This window comes from Pimephales promelas, chromosome 8, assembly GCF_988280905.1.
Source record: "Pimephales promelas chromosome 8, fPimPro1.hap1.1, whole genome shotgun sequence".
NCBI classification, from domain to species: Eukaryota; Metazoa; Chordata; class Actinopteri; order Cypriniformes; family Leuciscidae; genus Pimephales; species Pimephales promelas.
Genome location: NC_142776.1, coordinates 32,225,919 through 32,245,300, shown reverse-complemented (window position 1 = coordinate 32,245,300; position 19,382 = coordinate 32,225,919). Strand labels below are relative to the sequence as shown.

General features: G+C 39.8%; 1 protein-coding gene across 2 annotated transcripts in view; it reads left to right on the top strand.

Moving 5' to 3' along the window:
* ca16b (carbonic anhydrase XVI b) overlaps positions 1-19,382 on the top strand; it is a 99,792-nt gene that overhangs the window by 54,753 nt on the left and 25,657 nt on the right. For both annotated transcript variants that reach the window (XM_039647285.2, XM_039647284.2), the window contains exons 4-8: positions 366-514; positions 7,147-7,242; positions 13,785-13,851; positions 14,980-15,137; positions 15,969-16,164. In XM_039647285.2, coding sequence (XP_039503219.2) covers positions 366-514; positions 7,147-7,242; positions 13,785-13,851; positions 14,980-15,137; positions 15,969-16,164 — 666 coding nt within the window. The remainder of the gene's footprint in view (positions 1-365; positions 515-7,146; positions 7,243-13,784; positions 13,852-14,979; positions 15,138-15,968; positions 16,165-19,382) is intronic.

Sequence of the window (19,382 nt, the reverse complement as noted above, 5' to 3'; positions counted from 1 at the left end):
AATGCGGTATAATGTGACGGTCTGTGCCAGCAGAGCCCATGGAGCTCATTTTGATGTGTCCGCTCCAGCCTGCATAGTGCACACTCAGTTTCTTTTGCATCATTATTTGTTTTTAAAGGTCCTTTGTCAACATAAAAAAGAGAAAATTCCCCTAGAGCATTTTTACAGTCTGAAGAAAAGCAGGGTACTAAAATGTGTAGATGTATCGGAATGCATTATTTGTTGGTGATTTACACAGCTTAAAAAAACTGTGTATATATATTTGGTAGCCTTAGTTTTACATACTATGGCTCACTGAAATTGAAGTAAATATTTATTTTAAGAATATTTAACTCCCTCATCTGGTCTTGTTTTCTTCATCACAGTGTCTATAGTTCTGAGGAATGATTATTTTGTGAGAGGGGCCGGCCTACCTGGACGCTTCAAAGCAGAGAAGGTGGAGTTTCACTGGGGCAGCACCAATGGGTCGGCTGGTTCTGAACACAGTATCAATGGAAAGAAGTTTCCAGTAGAGGTGAGTAAGTCACATTATGTCTATAATTCAGAATTCATGAACTAGGGCTGGGTGATATGGGCCAAAAAATCATCACAATAAAATATTTCATATCAGTCGATATTGATAATTATCACGATAAATGTCAAATCTTTATTTCTTTCAAGTTTAAAGGCAGATTTTATTCTCGTGAGGGAAAGTTGTAGAAAGAAGCCTGTTTCCTCCACAGAATAAAAAATAAAAAAAGGTAATTGAGAATTTTTGTCTTTTTTTGACTTTTTGTCTCGCAGTTGTGAGTTTAGATTACATCTGAGAACAAATTTCAAATTACTGATTTAATACATTTAATGTATATTAATAATATAAAACAATTCAATATGAAGATCCCACATTTCTGCCACAATCCAATGGTTTTAGTTAGTGCTACTACAGTAAATCCAAAAGGAAAAAGCCTTCTGTATCGTTGTGGCTCAAAGTTTCTCCTGTTTTCTGCGCAAGTGATGTTGAGAATGTCAGTGCCGTTTCGTCTGGCTTTAAACTAGTTTAAATCACAAGGCATTTGATTTGTTGTAGAGCCAGACCGATATATCGGCAGGCCGGTATTATCGGCCGATATTAGGCATTTTCCAAACTATCGGTATCGGCAGTTATAATGGCCGATAAATGAATATTTCAAAAATAAAATAAAAACGGACGAAACACGCTTGAATCATGTCATGAGTGTTGGAGTTGTATAGTTTGTCCACCAGAGGGCACTCTACACCGTCCCTGTTGGCAACACTCGTTGAGTTGGTCATGAGACATAGATAGTTGACCTACTGTCCTTTTAACTTTTGACCATGTGACTGAAATATTTCTTTACTAGCACGTGACAGTTATAGCAATGAGACGTATCATCTCTCCTTGGCCTGTTATATTGAAAATGTATGTTTTACAATTTGCAGTATGACATTATCCGTTTGCTAAATTATGGCTCATTATAGACTAGCTAACCACAAAACTAGCTAATGCCACTATCATCAGTCTGTTCTGTTGTGACAATAAAAGAAACAAGTTTCTTTTTAAAATGCATTATCATATTATTTTAGTAAAAAAAAAAACTCATAAATAACTACAAATAACTAAAGGAAATATGTTAATGTTTTGTTGCGCGTTTCTGGAAAAAAAAATATCGGCCGATATATCGGATTTTAATACCAACAAATATTTGTATCGGTGTCGGCCTTAAAAATCGGTCAGGCTCTAATTTGTTGATTGCATGGAAGAACTCTGCATGAAATGGTACACTTCTCACTGTTTAAATTGGGATGGTCAACAAGTAAATGTATTGTGAATAGTCCTTAAACCACTCGCTTTAACATTTTAAAAATCTCGTTAGGAATGTATTTTTAGATGAGCAGGATAACTTTACTGAATGTGTTTCTTTTTTTAAAAAAAAAAGCTCAAGGATTCCACATTGATTTGAGTAGGTTGAAAGTGGTGCTCTAATCTGCACTAATTGAAGAGCCTCTCAATGAAACTGGGATCGATGTGGTTTATTGACTTGATGGTGGTACCGCTGCGTTTCACTAAAGAGCAAGGGTATCTGCTTCCTTCTCGTTCTCACCTCATCTTTAAAATGATTTGAGTTCTGTGGCCAGTTGCATAAACTGCTTAGACTAGTCTTAAAAGATAGTCATCTAAATTTTTGTTTGCTTGATTGGTCTAATTGGAATTAGAAAAGTAACAAGGATTACCTCTTGGTTAACTACTAGTAAGCAAACCTAGTTTTGAAGACGAAGCCCTAACAAAGTTTATGCAACTAGCCTAACTGACCAGTTGATCTTGGTGTGTAAATGTATCGAATATTACTATTCAGTTTTATTTAATTTTGTAACAATTATTGTAATAATTAGGGCTGTCAAAATGATTAATCGCGATTAATCGCATCCAAAATAAAAGTTTGTGTTTACATAATATATGTGGGTGCACTGTGTATAATTATTTTGTATATATAAATACACACACATGCATGTACATTTAAGAAAAAAATATTATTTATATATAAAATATTTATATTTATATATAATATAAATTATATATAAATCTATATACAGTATATACATGAAAATATTTCTTAAATCTATACAAGCATGTGTGTGTATTTATATATATATAAAATAATTATACACAGTGCACCCATATAAATTATGTAAACACAAACTTTTATTTTGGATGCGATTAATCGCGATTAATCGTTTGACAGCCCTAGTAATAATAAGACATTATATATGAACATATACATCAGTGGTTAAAAGTTTTTGAACAAAGGCTGCATTTATTTGATGAATCATACAGTAAAAACAGCAATATTGTGTGAAATATTATTAAAATTTTAAATAAATATATACAATGTATTCCTGTTGATGGCAAAGCTGAATTTTCAGCATGATTGCTCCAGTCTTCAGTGTCACGTGATTTTTCAGAAATAATTCTAATATGCTGATTTGCTGCTCTAGAAACATTTCTTATTACCTATCTTGAAAAAAGTTGCGCTATATCTATTTTTGTGGCATCCGTGATACACTAACCATTTAAAAGTTTGGGGTAAGTAAGATCTTTAGAAAAAGAAATTAATACTTTTATTCAACAAGAAGACATTCAATTGAGTCATTTAGTGACATTTTATAATGTTTTTAAAAAAATTTAATAAATGCCATTCTTTTAAACTTTCTATTCATCGAAGAATGCTGAAAAATTGGTATCAAAGTTTCCACAAAAAAGAATAATAATATTTCACAATATTACAGTTTAACGGTTTCAAATAAATTCAGCCTTGGTGAGCATTAGAGACTCCTTTCAAAAACATGAATTATTCCAAACTTTTAACCTCCAGTGTATTATTGTAGTACTAGTATTATTTTTTCATGAATGAATTGCGTGGATGTGAGAAAAGAACCCGAGTGCTAATCTCAGTCAACAATGTTGAAATGCCATAAATCTTTAATAAAGTATAATTCCTTTTGCATGCCTTACAGGGAACTGCTACTTGTTTTAAAACAACCTTCCTGTTGAAAAGCTGTCTCGTTTGCCTGGCAGATATTATTTTGCACATGATTAGTATTAGCTCTTGATTGTGTGAACCTTGTCCATTTGGCCTTATTCATCCACATTGAACTCTTCACAATGAAAAAAAAAAGCAATACTTCTTTTTCTCTTTTTTTTTGTGTGAAAATGGCATAGCCTGAGAACTGGACGCACCACTGCATTCAAGTTTAACACTGTTATGCAATCACACATTATACACTGCAACATGTTAAGTCGAGTGTATGCTGTTTGCTGGCCTTTTTTCTCCGCACATGGTTTCTGTCCCATTTTGATTCATTAACCAAACGTGTTTGTGCTGTGCTTTACTCTCGGTCACCATAAACTCTGTATTGGCTCTTGGAGGAAGCTAATTGGCTAATGAGGTTTAGTGATTAATGAGTAATATATTTCCCCCTGTGAAGACACAATAAATGGACACCATTAAAGTCTGTGATTTAAAAGAGGCCTGAAGGAGACTGATTGGTTTTCATTAAAGACTTTAACTTTGTACGTTCTTCTCTTTATTAGCGAATTAATTCATTGTCCACCCCTTCTGACATTGTCTGGCCTTAATTACTTTGTTTGGGGGTTAGTTTTCTGTTGCCTTACTTTTGCCTGCAATTCTTTCAACATGTATGTTGCTTCGCCAAGGACATACCTCTCTCCGCCACAGAGACAGCCCTTTATTTAATTTTTATTTCAATGTTCGAACAAGGTCAGAATGTGTTCAAAGTAGAAACGAATACTAAATTTTGAGCCAAACTCTACTGGCTTTTATCCAAGATCTAGCAGTATTTCTTATTTATCATTATAGTGTCTACACAACAACAATTTGGAAGATGGGAAGGCGAAATCATTTGTATTCATCAGTCTAAGTTTGTTGGAAATTAGCTGGCACAGAGGTCAGACGACCTGGGCTGGATCCACCTCTCTGGCAGCACTTTCTCATTAGACGAATCGACTTCCCTCCATACATCCCATTTTTACACAGAAATACAATTGATGTGTATCTGTACGCCGCTGGATAGCCTCTAAGCATTATCTAGTGATTTAAAACTCAAACACACTGAAGCCAGAGACTGGAGGTGCATCCAATTATCTCTCGACTTCTTCTGGTGACCTCTGGGCTCTATCTAGCGCAGTAAATTAAACTACGACAGCAATAGTGTTAATTTTATTTTTTGCCCTTTTTGCCACTTATATTAGTGTTGCTTGCCAAAGCAAGCATCACCATTAGTATTTGAATGAACTTTAAACCCGAAGAATTACACTTTAGCACACACTGGTTTCATTACAGATGTTTACCCGGTAAAGCCTGCATGAAATGATAGTCAGAAAAATATGTGTGTATATATGTCAATACATATATCAACCAGTCAAGGGCAGTGAATGATTTTCTCTGTCTTTTGTTGTTAGAGGACAGAGACAGCAATAGGTTTATTCGGCTACTGTCACTTTAAGAGCTGAATGTATCCAACATACTGTTACACACGTGTACACCGAAAACTTTAATTACTGTACCGCCATGCATCATTGTGCCCAAAGTGAGAAAAACATGCAATTTGGTGCAGATGCTGTTAAAGAGAAATAATGCATATAAATATCAGTTGTCACTCTATATCTCCCAAAATATGTCTTAAGATTATATTGAAATGCTTCATCAAAGCTCTGTAGTTTTAATTGCAGGGGCCAAAACATATAATGCAATGCAATACAATGATGATTGACAGATGTACAAATAAATGTTCCTCAAAAGTCCGATGTATAATATTTTAAAATGATTTTTCAAAAAATTGTATCTATGAATACTTAAGTAAACCTAAGTTGCTTCAGTCCAGAAAGTGTTAATCTTGACAATATAAAGGGCCCTATTTTAACCATCTGAAATGCAAAGTAACAAGCGCGAAGCGCAAGTATCTTTGTGGGGGGGTCTTTTACTAGTGGGATAAGTGGCTCTTGTGCCCGACTTTGGTCTGAAGTAGCTTCATTAATCATATGTGTGGTTTGGGCTTAACGTGAAATAAATCAATCAGAGCGTCAACCAACATTACCTTTAAGAGCAGGTGCGCATGTTGCATGATGGATTGTTGTTATAATTACGGGTTTACCAGGCGCGCGCCAAGAGCGTTCACAGCCGAGCAGATCGACGTTCTTGTCAGGGCAGTTAAAGACAGAGAAGTGACGTTGTATGGGGAAAGGAGAAACCCTCCCAACTCAGAGTCGGTTAAAGGAGTAGTTCACTTTTAAAAATAATTTACTTTTTTGCTGATAATTTACTCACCCCCATGTCATCCAAGATGTCCATATCATTCTTTCTTCAGTCAAAAAGAAATTAAGGTTTTTGATGAAAACATTCCAGGATTTTTCTCCATATTATGGACTTCAATGGGAACCAAATGGTTCAAGGTCCAAAAGACAGTTTCAAACTGTTCAAAGGGCTTTAAACGATTTCAGATGATGAATAAGGGTCTTATCAAGCGAAACGATCGCTCATTTAAAAAAAAAAATAACAAAGTTTAAGTTTTATAAGATCAAATGGTCGCCTTGCTCTGTTCTGTGATGCGCGTTCGTGACTCTCCTGTTCGAACTCGTTTATCAAAATGAACGAATCAACGATGTCATTTGGTTCATTCAACGAACGAAATGAACGAGTTGACTCAGGAAAAGATTTGTTCATTTTGATGAACGAGTTCGAATAGGAGAGTCACGAACGCACATCACAGAACAGAGCAAGGCGACCATTTGAGCTTATAAAACTTAAACTTTGAATGGCTAGCTGCGTTTTGTTATTTGCGTTTAGCGTTGTTTTCTCTTCTCAAGTCCGCAACCTTATCAAAAGAGGCTGCCACCCCATTAGTAGAAAGCCTGCTTTTTTTCCTCACATGCACCATTAAATGACCAGGGAAATGTGCTAAAGCAAAGTCTACAATACAAAATGTAGAAAAAACAACATCGACAGGCAAATAGAGAGGCTGCCAGGAAATAAGCTCAATTGGAACGTGATTGTCATAGCGAGGCTTAATCTTATTCCCTGCCTTTCAACGATCTCTTTCACGATTGCTCAGCTGCTGCAAGCTTTGACACGCCATTCATCCCGCTTCCCTCTCTCTCTCCCTCTCTCTCTTTGTACAATCGTCCCTGTTTTTTTCTGTAATAGTAGATTTAGCATTTTTTTGACACGCGGCACTTTGTGCGTTCGTTCAGAGACAATGTTTAAGGCAACAAAGACATGTTGTTTATTGCGACGCGCTGAGGGGATTTGGTTCTGAGGTTCGCTTTCTTCCTAAATCCGTCCTCGGAGAGAGAGAGCGTATAATCCTTAGTTTTCTCCGATGTCAAAATGTGGAGTGATGAGAGAAGTAGGATATGACAGATATTCCATTATTGTGTGTGCGTGTGAAGTGAAGATGATGAGAGGAATATCAATTCGCTAGGATTTGACAGCGTACTGTACCAATTTTGATACCACAATGCATTGTGTTTACTAAACAGGAAAGTCAAAGCAGAACATTAGAATGAGCTGTTTCATACCTTGTCGAATAAGAATTGCTGTTATAAAACCCTGTTCCATTCTTTTTGCCTTATAGATGCAGATTTATTTCTACAATTCAGATGACTTTGACAGTCTGAGCACTGCGATAAAGGAGAGACGAATCATCGCCGCCATGGCTGTCTTCTTTCAGGTGAAGATCTTCTTTGATTTATTTATTTTTCCCCGCAATTTTCCAATGTTTACCAGGCTGTATGGAGCTTTATAGCTCATGATACCTTCTCAAAGAGAGAAAGAGAGTAAAATTGGTTCGGGCCTATAGCCTCAGGACCTATTTCCACCGTTAGCAACAGGTAAAAGAAAGCACAGACATTCTCTGCTGCCCTCTAGCCATCTTTCTCTCTCTCTTTTCTCACAGTAAAGTCTAGCTTCATGATAGAATAAACTTGCTCCTTGCTTTAGCTTCTAAAAGAATAATGACAGTCTAAGGGGCAAGGCTTTGCAATAGGACATACATCAAATAATAGGACTAAGCTTCTTCAGAAGTGTAGCTGTGAGACTAGCACAACAGTGGCCTAGAAACCTTGTCTTTACAAAGGTCCATGCGGTCTTTCATCCATAATGTCAGCACTGTCTGTACTTTCTTCTGCGCTGGAAGCTCCTGTCACCAAGACAAATTCCTTGTGTGTGTTATTAGTGATGTATGTCTCGAGACGTGGTCTCGGTCTTGTCACGGCCTTGGCGGTCTTTGGTCTCGGTCTTGTCTTGGCCTCGGGTCTCTCAGTCTTAGGTCTCGCTGTCTCAGACCGACATAGAGGTTGAGGGATTTAGCAATACAATACTACAAAATCCACGACGATTGAAACACGCGTCCGAGTGAAGACCGAGTGCGAGCCACACGAGAAAACCGTATCCGAACACTTTGATCACTTGATTTAAAGCTACACTGTGTAACTCTTTTAGTTTATTCTTAGCTAAAAACACTTAGTTCTTTCAAAAATATATGTGCTCATTAATGTATATTTACTTCGTTCAAGTAATAAAGTATTCTTGTGAGTGTATAATATGCCATTGAAAATACATACAAGTAAGGGGTTCTAATGTCGGTCGCCACGTTGCCCCTCCATCTTGAATGTGCATTAGCCAAAGAGGGACTTACCCGTTAATTCAAGCTTTGCCTTTCGCTTTTACGTTTGAGTTAACACTCATGGGCGAGGTCGAACTGGAAGCCATGTTAATCTTGGACTACATTGGCCACCATAGGAGTTAAAACAAAATCGGAATTGAGAGGAACAGAAACTAATATTCACTGGATGGTCATATACCTTTTCACCGCTAGATGGGGTTAAAAATCACACAGTGTAGCTTTAAAAAAAAATATTAATATTTAGAAAAAAACACACAATCTTCATTCAGGAGATTTAGGGTACAACTGACATATGACTTTGAGCGCACCACCAACCGGATCCTACCGGATCCTACATTTAAGCTAATAATTTTGTTTTTAAAAATATAATTATGTATTTCAAAGTTGCAGAATGGATTCATTTGGAGACAATGTAAAACGTATTCTTACAAGTTAGTGCTTAGCTTCAACAACACTAGTCTGTTTTTTTCCCCTCCGGTCACGACTTGGTCTCTGTCTTGGTCTCGATACATTTACATTTTACATTTACATTACATTTATGCATTTGGCAGGCGCTTTTATCCAAAGCGACGTACATTGCATTGCAAGCTACACATTTACATTCTTATCAGTTCTTGCTTTCCCTGGGAATCGAACCCATGACCTTGGCGTTGTAAGCGCCAACTAGACCCTCTGGTCTTGGTAGTGTGTTGGTCTCGTTTTAGGCGGTCTTGACTACAAGTCTAGTGTGTTAACATACTTTGCAATAAAGCTCTTTCTAATTCTCATAAACCATTATATGGCAACCAAGAGGTCAACATTCGGCTCTGGTTAGCCATGTATTCTGATGAGAAGTATTTTATTAAAGTCCCCATGTGGTGAAAATCAAGCTTTTAATTTTGTTTATGTCTATGTGATGTTTTTAATATGGTTTGAGACAAACCATGTGCGAATTCATAAGTCTACAGCAATGCTGAGTATTCTCTCCTTAAAATTGCAGTGAAACAAAGACAGTCTCAAACAACGCGGATTGAAATCCCTGGTGTTTCTGATGTCACAAACTACTATGTAACCAATCATGTCAATGTGTGATCGTCAATGAGCTGGATCCCTGAGGCGGGGCTCATTTGCATATTCATAGAACCACGTATACTAAATGAGCCAAGGGTGTAGAGTTGCATTACAGCTATTTAAGGACTTGTTTAAATCAAGAAAAAAAAATTCTAAGAAAAAATAAAAAAAAGGTTATTTTGATAATCAAAGAGTAGTTTTAATGGATGCAATTATTGACTACAAGGGGATTTCGTTTTTTTTTATGAGTATATTAGTGAAATTATTGTGGTTTATTCTGCGGATTTTCCAGAAAAATCTGCATACTTTGTGTTTTCTGCACTGATTCCATCTGGACCTGCATAATGATGAGACATATAGTATCTGTTACGAACTGCTCCGAGACTGGGAGATGTAGATCCAAATGCAGCTTTAATATAAGAATAGTCGTACAGGCAGGGTCGAGAATCAGCAGACAGGACAATGGAGAATACACAATGGGAATCCAAGAAGCAGGCAGAGGTCAGGGCAGGCAGCAATAATCAAAATCCAAGAACAATCCAAAAGTCAAAAAACCAGAAAACAAACACAGAAAATGCTCAGAAATGCAGACAAACAGTACAACAAGACTTCGCAAACACTGAACGTGAACACAAGGTATATATAGACACACTAACAGGATGAGACACAGGTGAATGCAATCAGTGAATGAGGTACAGGTGAATGTGATCAGTGATGATGAGTCCGGGCAGTGAGTTCTGGGAAATGTAGTTTGTGTGAAACATAGTCTTATCTGGAGTGCCCTCTGGAGGCTCAAGAGGGCACTCCAGCTGCTAACCGTTACATAGCCCCCCCTTTAAGGAGCGGATTCCAGACGCTCCTCAAACTGTCCAGGAGGGAGGTGGAGCGGAGGCGGACCTGGGGGCGGGATGGAGGGCCAGGCCCGTGGAGCGGAAGAGGACCTGGAGACTGCGGCGGAGCTGGCTGTGGAGGCGACCAGGTCAGAGCAGGCTGTGCAGGCGGCCAGGACGGAGCAGGCTGTGCAGGCGGCCAGGGCGGAGCAGGTTGTAAGGGAGGCCAAGGCGGCGGAGACCCCTCGGGCGGCCAAGCCGGCGAAGACCCCTCGGGAGGCCACGGCGGCGAAGACCCCTCGGGAGGCCACGGCGGCGAAGACCCCTCAGGCGGCCACGGCGGCGAAGACCCCTCGGGCGGCCACGGTGGCGAAGACCCTTCGGGCGGCCACGGCGGTGATGCCCTCTCAGGACCAGGCACCGGCTCAGGAACAGACACTACAACAGAAATGTTCACAAGGACAGACACAGACACAGAAACAAACACTGGATCGGGAGCAGACACTGGATCGGCCATCTTGTCCGGAGACACTGGATCGGCCATCTTGTCCGGAGACACTGGATCTGCCATCTTGTCCGGAGACACTAGCTTGGAGGAGGCCATCTTGTCCGGAGACACTGGCTCGGAGGAGGCCATCTTGTCCGGAGACACTGGCTCGGAGGCGGCCATCTTGTCCGGAGACACTGGCTCGGAGGCGGCCATCTTGTCCGGAGACACTGGCTCGGAGGCGGCCATCTTGTCCGGAGACACTGGCTCGGAGGCGGCCATCTTGTCCGGAGACACTGGCTCGGAGGCGGCCATCTTGTCCGGAGACACTGGCTCGGAGGCGGCCATCTTGTCCGGAGACACTGGCTCGGAGGCGGTGACGTGAACAGAATCTGGATCAGCAGAAGTGATTTGAACAGTCTCTGAATCAGCCATCTTGTCTTTAGACACTGGCTTGGCAGAAATGACGTGAAGCATCTCTGGCTCGGCAGAAGTGACGTGGAGCGTCTCTGGCTCGGCAGAAGTGACGTGGAGCGTCTCTGGCTCGGCAGAAGTGACGTGAAGCGTCTCTGGCTCGGCAGAAGTGACGTGGAGCGTCTCTGGCTCGGCAGAAGTGACGTGGAGCGTCTCTGGCTCGGCAGAAGTGACGTGGAGCGTCTCTGGCTCGGCAGAAGTGACGTGGAGCGTCTCTGGCTCGGCAGAAGTGACGTGGAGCGTCTCTGGCTCGGCAGAAGTGACGTGGAGCGTCTCTGGCTCGGCAGAAGTGACGTGGAGCGTCTCTGGCTCGGCAGAAGTGACGTGAAGCGTCTCTGTCTCGGCAGGGCTGACATGGAACTCTGGCTGGGCTGTCTCGGCAGGACGAGACTCTGGCTGGGCTGTCTCGGCAGGACGAGACTCTGGCTGGGCTGTCTCGGCAGGACGAGACTCTGGCTGGGCTGTCTCGGCAGGACGAGACTCTGGCTGGGCTGTCTCGGCAGGACGAGACTCTGGCTGGGCTGTCTCGGCAGGACGAGACTCTGGCTGGGCTGTCTCGGCGGAACGAGACTCTGGCTGGGCTGTCTCGGCGGAACGAGACTCTGGCTGGGCTGTCTCGGCGGAACGAGACTCTGGCTGGGCTGTCTCGGCGGAACGAGACTCTGGCTGGAAGGTGAGCGCAGGCTCGGCAGGGCTGACGGTGAGCGCGGGCTCGGCATGAAGCTCTGGCATAACGTGAAGCTCTGGTTGAGTAGATACCACGGGTTCATGGAGCTCCTTCTCTACAACGCCCACAGTAAACAAGGAACCGCTTAGCAAAAGGGCCTGGTTAATATAGTCCTCTAATGTCCCGTGACGATTGTGTAAGGGCATGAGTGAACTGAGTGGTTCAGAGAGTCCTCCTCGGAAAAGATCATTAAACACTCTGTGCTCATTGAGGCGAAATGGGCCAGTTCAATGAACTCAGAAACATAGTCCTCAACGGACCGATTCTCCTGACGGAGACGCAAGATCTGGACGTCTGGGCTTCTTCTTGGCATGGCTGCTGGATCTCGGTGTGGCGAAGTCTTCTGTTACGAACTGCTCCGAGACTGGGAGATGTAGATCCAAATGCAGCTTTAATATAAGAATAGTCGTACAGGCAGGGTCGAGAATCAGCAGACAGGACAATGGAGAATACACAATGGGAATCCAAGAAGCAGGCAGAGGTCAGGGCAGGCAGCAATAATCAAAATCCAAGAACAATCCAAAAGTCAAAAAACCAGAAAACAAACACAGAAAATGCTCAGAAATGCAGACAAACAGTACAACAAGACTTCGCAAACACTGAACGTGAACACAAGGTATATATAGACACACTAACAGGATGAGACACAGGTGAATGCAATCAGTGAATGAGGTACAGGTGAATGTGATCAGTGATGATGAGTCCGGGCAGTGAGTTCTGGGAAATGTAGTTTGTGTGAAACATAGTCTTATCTGGAGTGCCCTCTGGAGGCTCAAGAGGGCACTCCAGCTGCTAACCGTTACAGTATCCATCTAGAAAAGTAGTCTTATTACTAAAAGGATGGTTTCTACAACTTTACAACTCAAAACACATTTTGTTTAAACTACCATTCAAGATTTTGGGGTTTGTAAGGTTTGTTTTTTTAATGGAAACCGTGATACATTGTTTTTCATGTTTATTTGATAAATTGATATTCATTTATTTGAAATAGAAATCTTTTGTAACATTATAAATGTCTTTACATGTCTTTATTGAACGGTAGTGTAGAAAAATTTAAGTGCTTTAATACAAATGCAAGCTTACAATTTGTTTGTTTGCTTTTACAAACCGAGGGACGAGTTGAAGGAAGTGACATCACAATTCAAAAACACATACAATGGAGATCTTACCAGCACACCGTGTCTCCTATATTGGTTTATTTGTACTTTTTCTTCTCTTTCAACTGTGACGAATATTCTTATCGAGGGTGAAAATGGCACAAATTTCACGGTTTTCCTAATGAGTCAAGCCAAGAAAGAAGAAGATTTGTGGTGCCATAGCCTTAGTATTCAGGGATGTCATATGAATATATAGAGAAAAACAGGCTTAGCAGGTCAGCGAGAGGATCCGTGAAAATAACATAAGCTTTTTTGCCACACAGCTCCACATTCATTCCCCCTTCATTCACTAACATGCTTCGCACACTCTCATACAGTATGTTTTCACACACCTTGACTAATGTGACAGACCTATTCTTCAGGCTGAAAGTAGAACGCAGGTGTGTCCTATGTTTATCCGTTGCCAAACGGTGAAAGAATAAGCTACGTCGATGGACTTAAACACCTTCGCCCACATGTGACAGCGTTATGGCTTACCGCTATTAGTGCTTAGACGGATGGTGTCATGTGGAGTGTGACATGTCCGTTCCTGGGGGTTTTATATAGTTAATCGATGTGGAGCTCCCGTATTGGTGGTTCCCTTGGGCTTTTTTATTCCCACCTAGTTCAACCAAATGAATCCTCAGAGAGCACAAGTGAGTATATTTCATCTCTGACCTGAATGAGCTTCTCCATCAACCTGAATAAAAGGTGCTTATGTCAGCATGCTCTAGTTTTTAATGTTGCATAAGCGGCGAACACAGGAAACTTGTGTTCGATAATAGTAGGATTTAAACGCACACCCCGTCTTTTTGCTGTTTCTTGCACAGAGAGGGAAACGGAATAATTGCTAATTTCATGTTGCGTTTGTCTCTTTCTCACAGGTGTCGAAGAAAGACAACATTGCAGCTGAGCCCATCATCTCGGGTCTTAAACGAGTGGTCCATCACGGTAAATGTAACCATATGAACAGCTTGCAGAGTGCACACCTATAATAAAATAATTGAGCACTTTAGCTTCAACAAAAAAACATGTTTTTTTCAATAACCTTTTTTTCGCTGTATATACAGTGCTTTTGTTGGTTGTATGGCTTTTTGGAGATTCAAAATGTTCATATCGTTGCATTATAGCTTCTTCATGAGCAACATATTGGTTCTAATAGAGGAAAATTGATTTTTTTTTTTTTAAAGGGATACTCCACTTGTTTTGGAAATAGGCTCATTTTACAACTCCCCCAGAGTTAAACAGTTGTGTTTTACCGTTTTCGAATCCATTCAGACGATTTTCTGATATTTAGAAGAATATCAGTTTCTGGTCTCATTGACTACCATAATATATATATTTTTCCTACTATGGAAGTCAATGAGACCAGAAACTATCTGGTTACTGATAGTCTTCTAAATATCAGAAAATCGGCTGAACGGATTCGAAAAGGGTAAAACTCAATTTCCAAAAAAAGTGGAGTATCCTTTTAAGGCTATTTGATCTTGGTGTTCACATTTAGAATGATCTTTTCAGGATCAAGGATACAGTTCAAGAGAAATGTGCTATGAAAACACTACCGTTGAAAACTTTGGGGTCGGTTTGTAAAAAGACGTGTCTTATGCTCATTTATTTGCTCAAAAATACAGTAAAACAGTAATATTGTGAAATTGTATTACAATTTAAAACAGCTGTTGTCTATTTAAAAATTGTATTTATTCCTGTGATGGCAAAACTGAATTTTCAGCATCATTACCCTTGTCTTCGGTGTCTGAACTAAAGAAAAGTATGAAAAAATGTAAAAAAAAAAATAATAAAAAATCTTACTGACGCCAACCGTTTAAATGGTAGTGTACCTGAAAATACTATAAAAACTCCCTCCCAGGTCCTATACACATATTCACATCTGTTTGTCAGAAACTTGGCCCACACAGTTACGATGGAAATAAAGAGAAAGCTGAACAGAAGAATTAACAAAATGTCCACTAAAACTTGTGTACACACCACATCATCTTTTTGCCTCATAGTACTTCAATTTGGGTCTCATGAGATTTCGTTCAGTCTTTGAGCGAGTATTCTGTGTCTTTTATTAAACAGAGAAGGAAACAAACCTTGGTTCTTTCATACTGAAGGATCTATTGCCATCATCCTTGGGAAGTTATTACCGCTACACTGGCTCGCTCACTACACCTCCCTGCAGTAAGGTCGTGGAGTGGATCATCTTCAGTCGGCCTGTTCACCTGTCCTACCACCAGGTTGGCGAACACACACACACATAATCATGCATACATGCACATCACATTCATTTGATCATGCATCACATCCAGCTGTGTGCACTATGCTTGAAATTGGCTTGTGTTTTTTTTCTCCTGTATCACATTTGTACCATCTGCAAGCATGCACACAAACACGAATATACAATATTACACTAGTAATGTGTCTCATCTGCTATTCGTTCAAATGTTTCTGGAAATGAGACTGTGCAGAAGATTTACTAAACAAATGTATGCATCCATCTATGCATGTATGTGTTGTCGATATAACACACATTACAGTGTATAAATGGAAATCTTCACCAGTAATAGTGCTTTTTCATTCTATTCTATTCTATCTATTCTATTCTATTCTATTCTATTCTATTCTATTCTATTCTATTCTATTGCAAAAAGTATCTGTGACCATACTTGTATTTACACTTGCCAATATTATTGTGTTATTTCTTTGTAATAATACAAAAATAGTAATATTATTAGTCATAATAATAATTATAATATTATTTATTTATTTTTATAAAGGTTTTTTTTTTTTTAACTTGGTTGAATGATAATATAACTGACAAAATCCAGCACTCCTCTCATCATTACTCCACCCACAAAATACACAAGCAAGCAATTCGATAGTGGATGATCTCCCTTGAAAAAGAGATTAGTAATCTCAATGGGATTTTCCTGGTTAAAATAAAGGTTAAATAAAAAAAAAATAAAAAAAAAATGTCTCTGTATCATAGCTGTAGCGAAGCAAAATAAAAAGTGAAGATGACTTTTGGATATTTTTTTCTTTCTCTTTCTGCCTTTCTCTTGATGTAGCTAGAGGCGTTCTACTCCATCTTCACCACAGAGCAGCAGGATCATGTGAAGTCCGTGGATTACCTGAGGAATAACCATCGGCCCACTCAAGATCTCGACAGCCGTCAAATATTCAAATCAGCTCTGATGGATGCTTGGATGCCCGACGTCATGACAGACAGCATGGCCAGCGCTGCAGACACAGAATCTTCACGAGGTATGATGCCTTTCTTCCCAAAATCGGCCTGTCAATCGGCCCAATCAAGGAGGAAGATTCTTGTATTTATTTTTTTCTATGTGGTAAGAGAATCCTATCATTAGGAAATGCAGTAGTGAATTCGCTTTATTTATAACAATGTCCATGATTCATTTCAGCAAAGTCTTTATAAATGTAACATCAGTACATTTCCAACGGGGACTGTGATTATTCAGTTCAGTTTTTTCTTCATAGACGTCATGTTTGGGTTCCTTCTCATTCATCTCATGCATAAAAGTGCAAAGCTAGTTGTTTTTAAGATATCCATTGCTCTTGAGACAGACTGAATAAATAGGATTTATTAATGCAGTGACTACAGCAGTGCAGCGCTCTGAGCCAAGCCCAGTAACTGGGGGACGGTGTACTGTGTGCGTTAATGATAGCGTTGTTTTCCTCTCCGGCTGAGGGAATTGATTGCTATTGGTTGTGATGAAGTCTGGAGTGATGCAACACAGCCGAAAGGCGGAATAATCGTCATTAATATTCCCTCTAAAAATAAACCCGTACAAATGAACACTGTGCGGCCAAAAAGCAATTCTGGTGTTTTTGAAGCAAGCACATTTGAAAAACCTTTGCAATAATACATCTTTTTATCATTTTTTTTTTTTTTACTTTCCTTTGTGGCACTTTCCTTACACTTTCGTTAATCATATACACTCACCTAAAGGATTATTAGCAACACCTGTTCAATTTCTCAATAATGCAATTATCTAATCAACCAATCACATGGCAGTTGCTTCAATGCATTTAGGGGTGTGGTCCTGGTCAAGACAATCTCCTGAACTCCTGAACTGAATGTTAAAATGGGAAAGGAAGGTGATTTAAGCAATTTTGAGAGTGGCATGGTTGTTGGTGCCAGACGGGTCAGTCTGAGTATTTCACAATCTGCTCAGTTACTGGGATTTTCACGCACAACCATTTCTAGGGTTTACAAAGAATGGTGTGAAAAGGGAAAGACATCCAGTATGCGGCAGTCCTGGGGGCGAAGATGCCTTGTTGATGCTAGAGGTCAGAGGAGAATGGGCCAACTGATTCAAGCTGATAGATGAGCAACTTTAACTGAAATAACCACTCGTTACAACCGAGGTATGCAGTATTTGTGAAGCCACAACACGCACAACCTTGAGGCGGATGGGCTACAACAGTAGAAGACCCCACCGGGTACCACTCATCTCCACTACAAATAGGAAAAAGAGGCTACAATTTGCAAGATCTCACCAAAATTGGACAGTTGAAGACTGGAAAAATGTTGCCTGGTCTAATGAGTCTCGATTTCTGTTGAGACATTCAGATGGTAGAGTCAGAATTTGGCGTTAAACAGAATGAGAACATGGATCCATCATGCCTTGTTACCACTGTGCAGGCTGGTGGTGGTGGTGTAATGGTGTGGGGGATTTTCTTAGCATTAGCACCTTGTTGAATCAATGTTATATATATATATATATATATATATATATATATACATATGCACACATATATAAGTATAAATAATAGTAAAAAATTGTATGAAAGCGACAATGGATGACACCTCAGATCTTCAAAAAAATAAGATGCCAATCATAAAGATTTTTTACAAAACTTGTTGAAAATGAATAAATGATTAATTCATTCTTAAACTATTTCAAATCCTATTATGTACCCTAATTGTGGAAAGTGCTATGTACTATGCATACCTGTGAAGCACACAGCGTTATTGTCCCTCAGCACATCCAGTGCTGACATCTTAACTTGTTTACTACATAACCCAAAAAACCGCCATGGGAATAGAGTCAATTTGAATCATCAAACTCAGCGTTATCTCTGCCGGACAGTAATGGCGGCAGTCATTAGCATGCTGATGATTGAACTGATGAAAATAATGGGCTCTCGCTGAGTCACCCGTGCTAACAGAGCTCTCGAGGCCGACTTCCACAGCAGATGCCCTTTCACTAATCACCCCCTCGTCCTCGTTTCATTTCTTGTGTTCTTGCGATCTGCCTCTCGTTTCACAGACATGTTTATCACAGGCTTGTTGACAGGTCGCTAATGCTGATATATACACATTAAGAGTAGAGGCTTTTGGCATAATGACCTTATCAAGCGCCACTTATGCGGTCCGCCCAACTTGACAAGAACACATCCCACCAAATGATTTGTGTGATAAGTGACGTCAATCGTGCAAATTACATCTGTTCGTCTTTTCAGTGGCTCTGTAGTCATAATTAAAAACATTTGTGCTTTTAAGTTTTACTTTTACTCATTGTGAGGGACCAAGCTGGCAGGCATGAGGAGTCAAAAAGTTTATTTTCAAAAATATATATGTTTTTATTTCCAAAACAAAAAACTATTAAAAAAAACAAAAAAAAAAACCCCAGAAAGTTCTGGGCCCATAAAAGAGGTAAACTAAACAGAACTTAGTTCTAAACAGAACAACTTCTTCTTCTTCTTCTTCTTCTTCTTCTTCTTCTTCTTCTTCTTCTTCTTCTTCTTCTTCTTCTTCTTCTTCTTCTTCTTTAAGAGTTTTATGGCAGTTGGCAAATCAGCTAAAAAGGTGCATTTACCGCCACCAACTGGACGGGAGTATGACTCAACCTCTCTAAACTGAGACATGGGGAAACTTATATAGACCATTTTGCAAGATGTAAACAACACTGGTCCAGAAACACTTCCTGTTTCAGTTTGTAATTGTTTTCTTTATTTCACATGTAAAGAAAACATCTTAAAGATGTTTGTTTAACTTTTTGATTCAGTTTTATATGTTTTGTTGGTTGTATTTTATCCCAGCTTTTATGTAGTGTTAAAAAACTGAAACAGGAAGTGCTTCTGGACCAGTGTTGTTTACATCTCGCAAAATGGTCTATAGTGGCTGATCAGGCCATTCTGACTCAAAAGGGGGTAGACAAACACATAGTATATAAACAAACCACAATAATTACAACACGTCAAACCAACACTACCGTATATGAACTAAGGACAAAGCAATCAAATAAATCATAAAGTATAAATAGTAAAGAAAAAGAACAAAAAACTCAAAAATGTAACACTCTGCCACCCCCATGAAATGGGAATACATGGTGCAGTCCAATTAGCCATTCCCCTACTTAAACAGCTGAGAGTCAGTCCCAAATCCTTTTGCCTGTCAGCCAGCCGAAGACCCCCAACAGCAACTCCCCAGGAACTGGTAACTCAAAAAGAAAAGG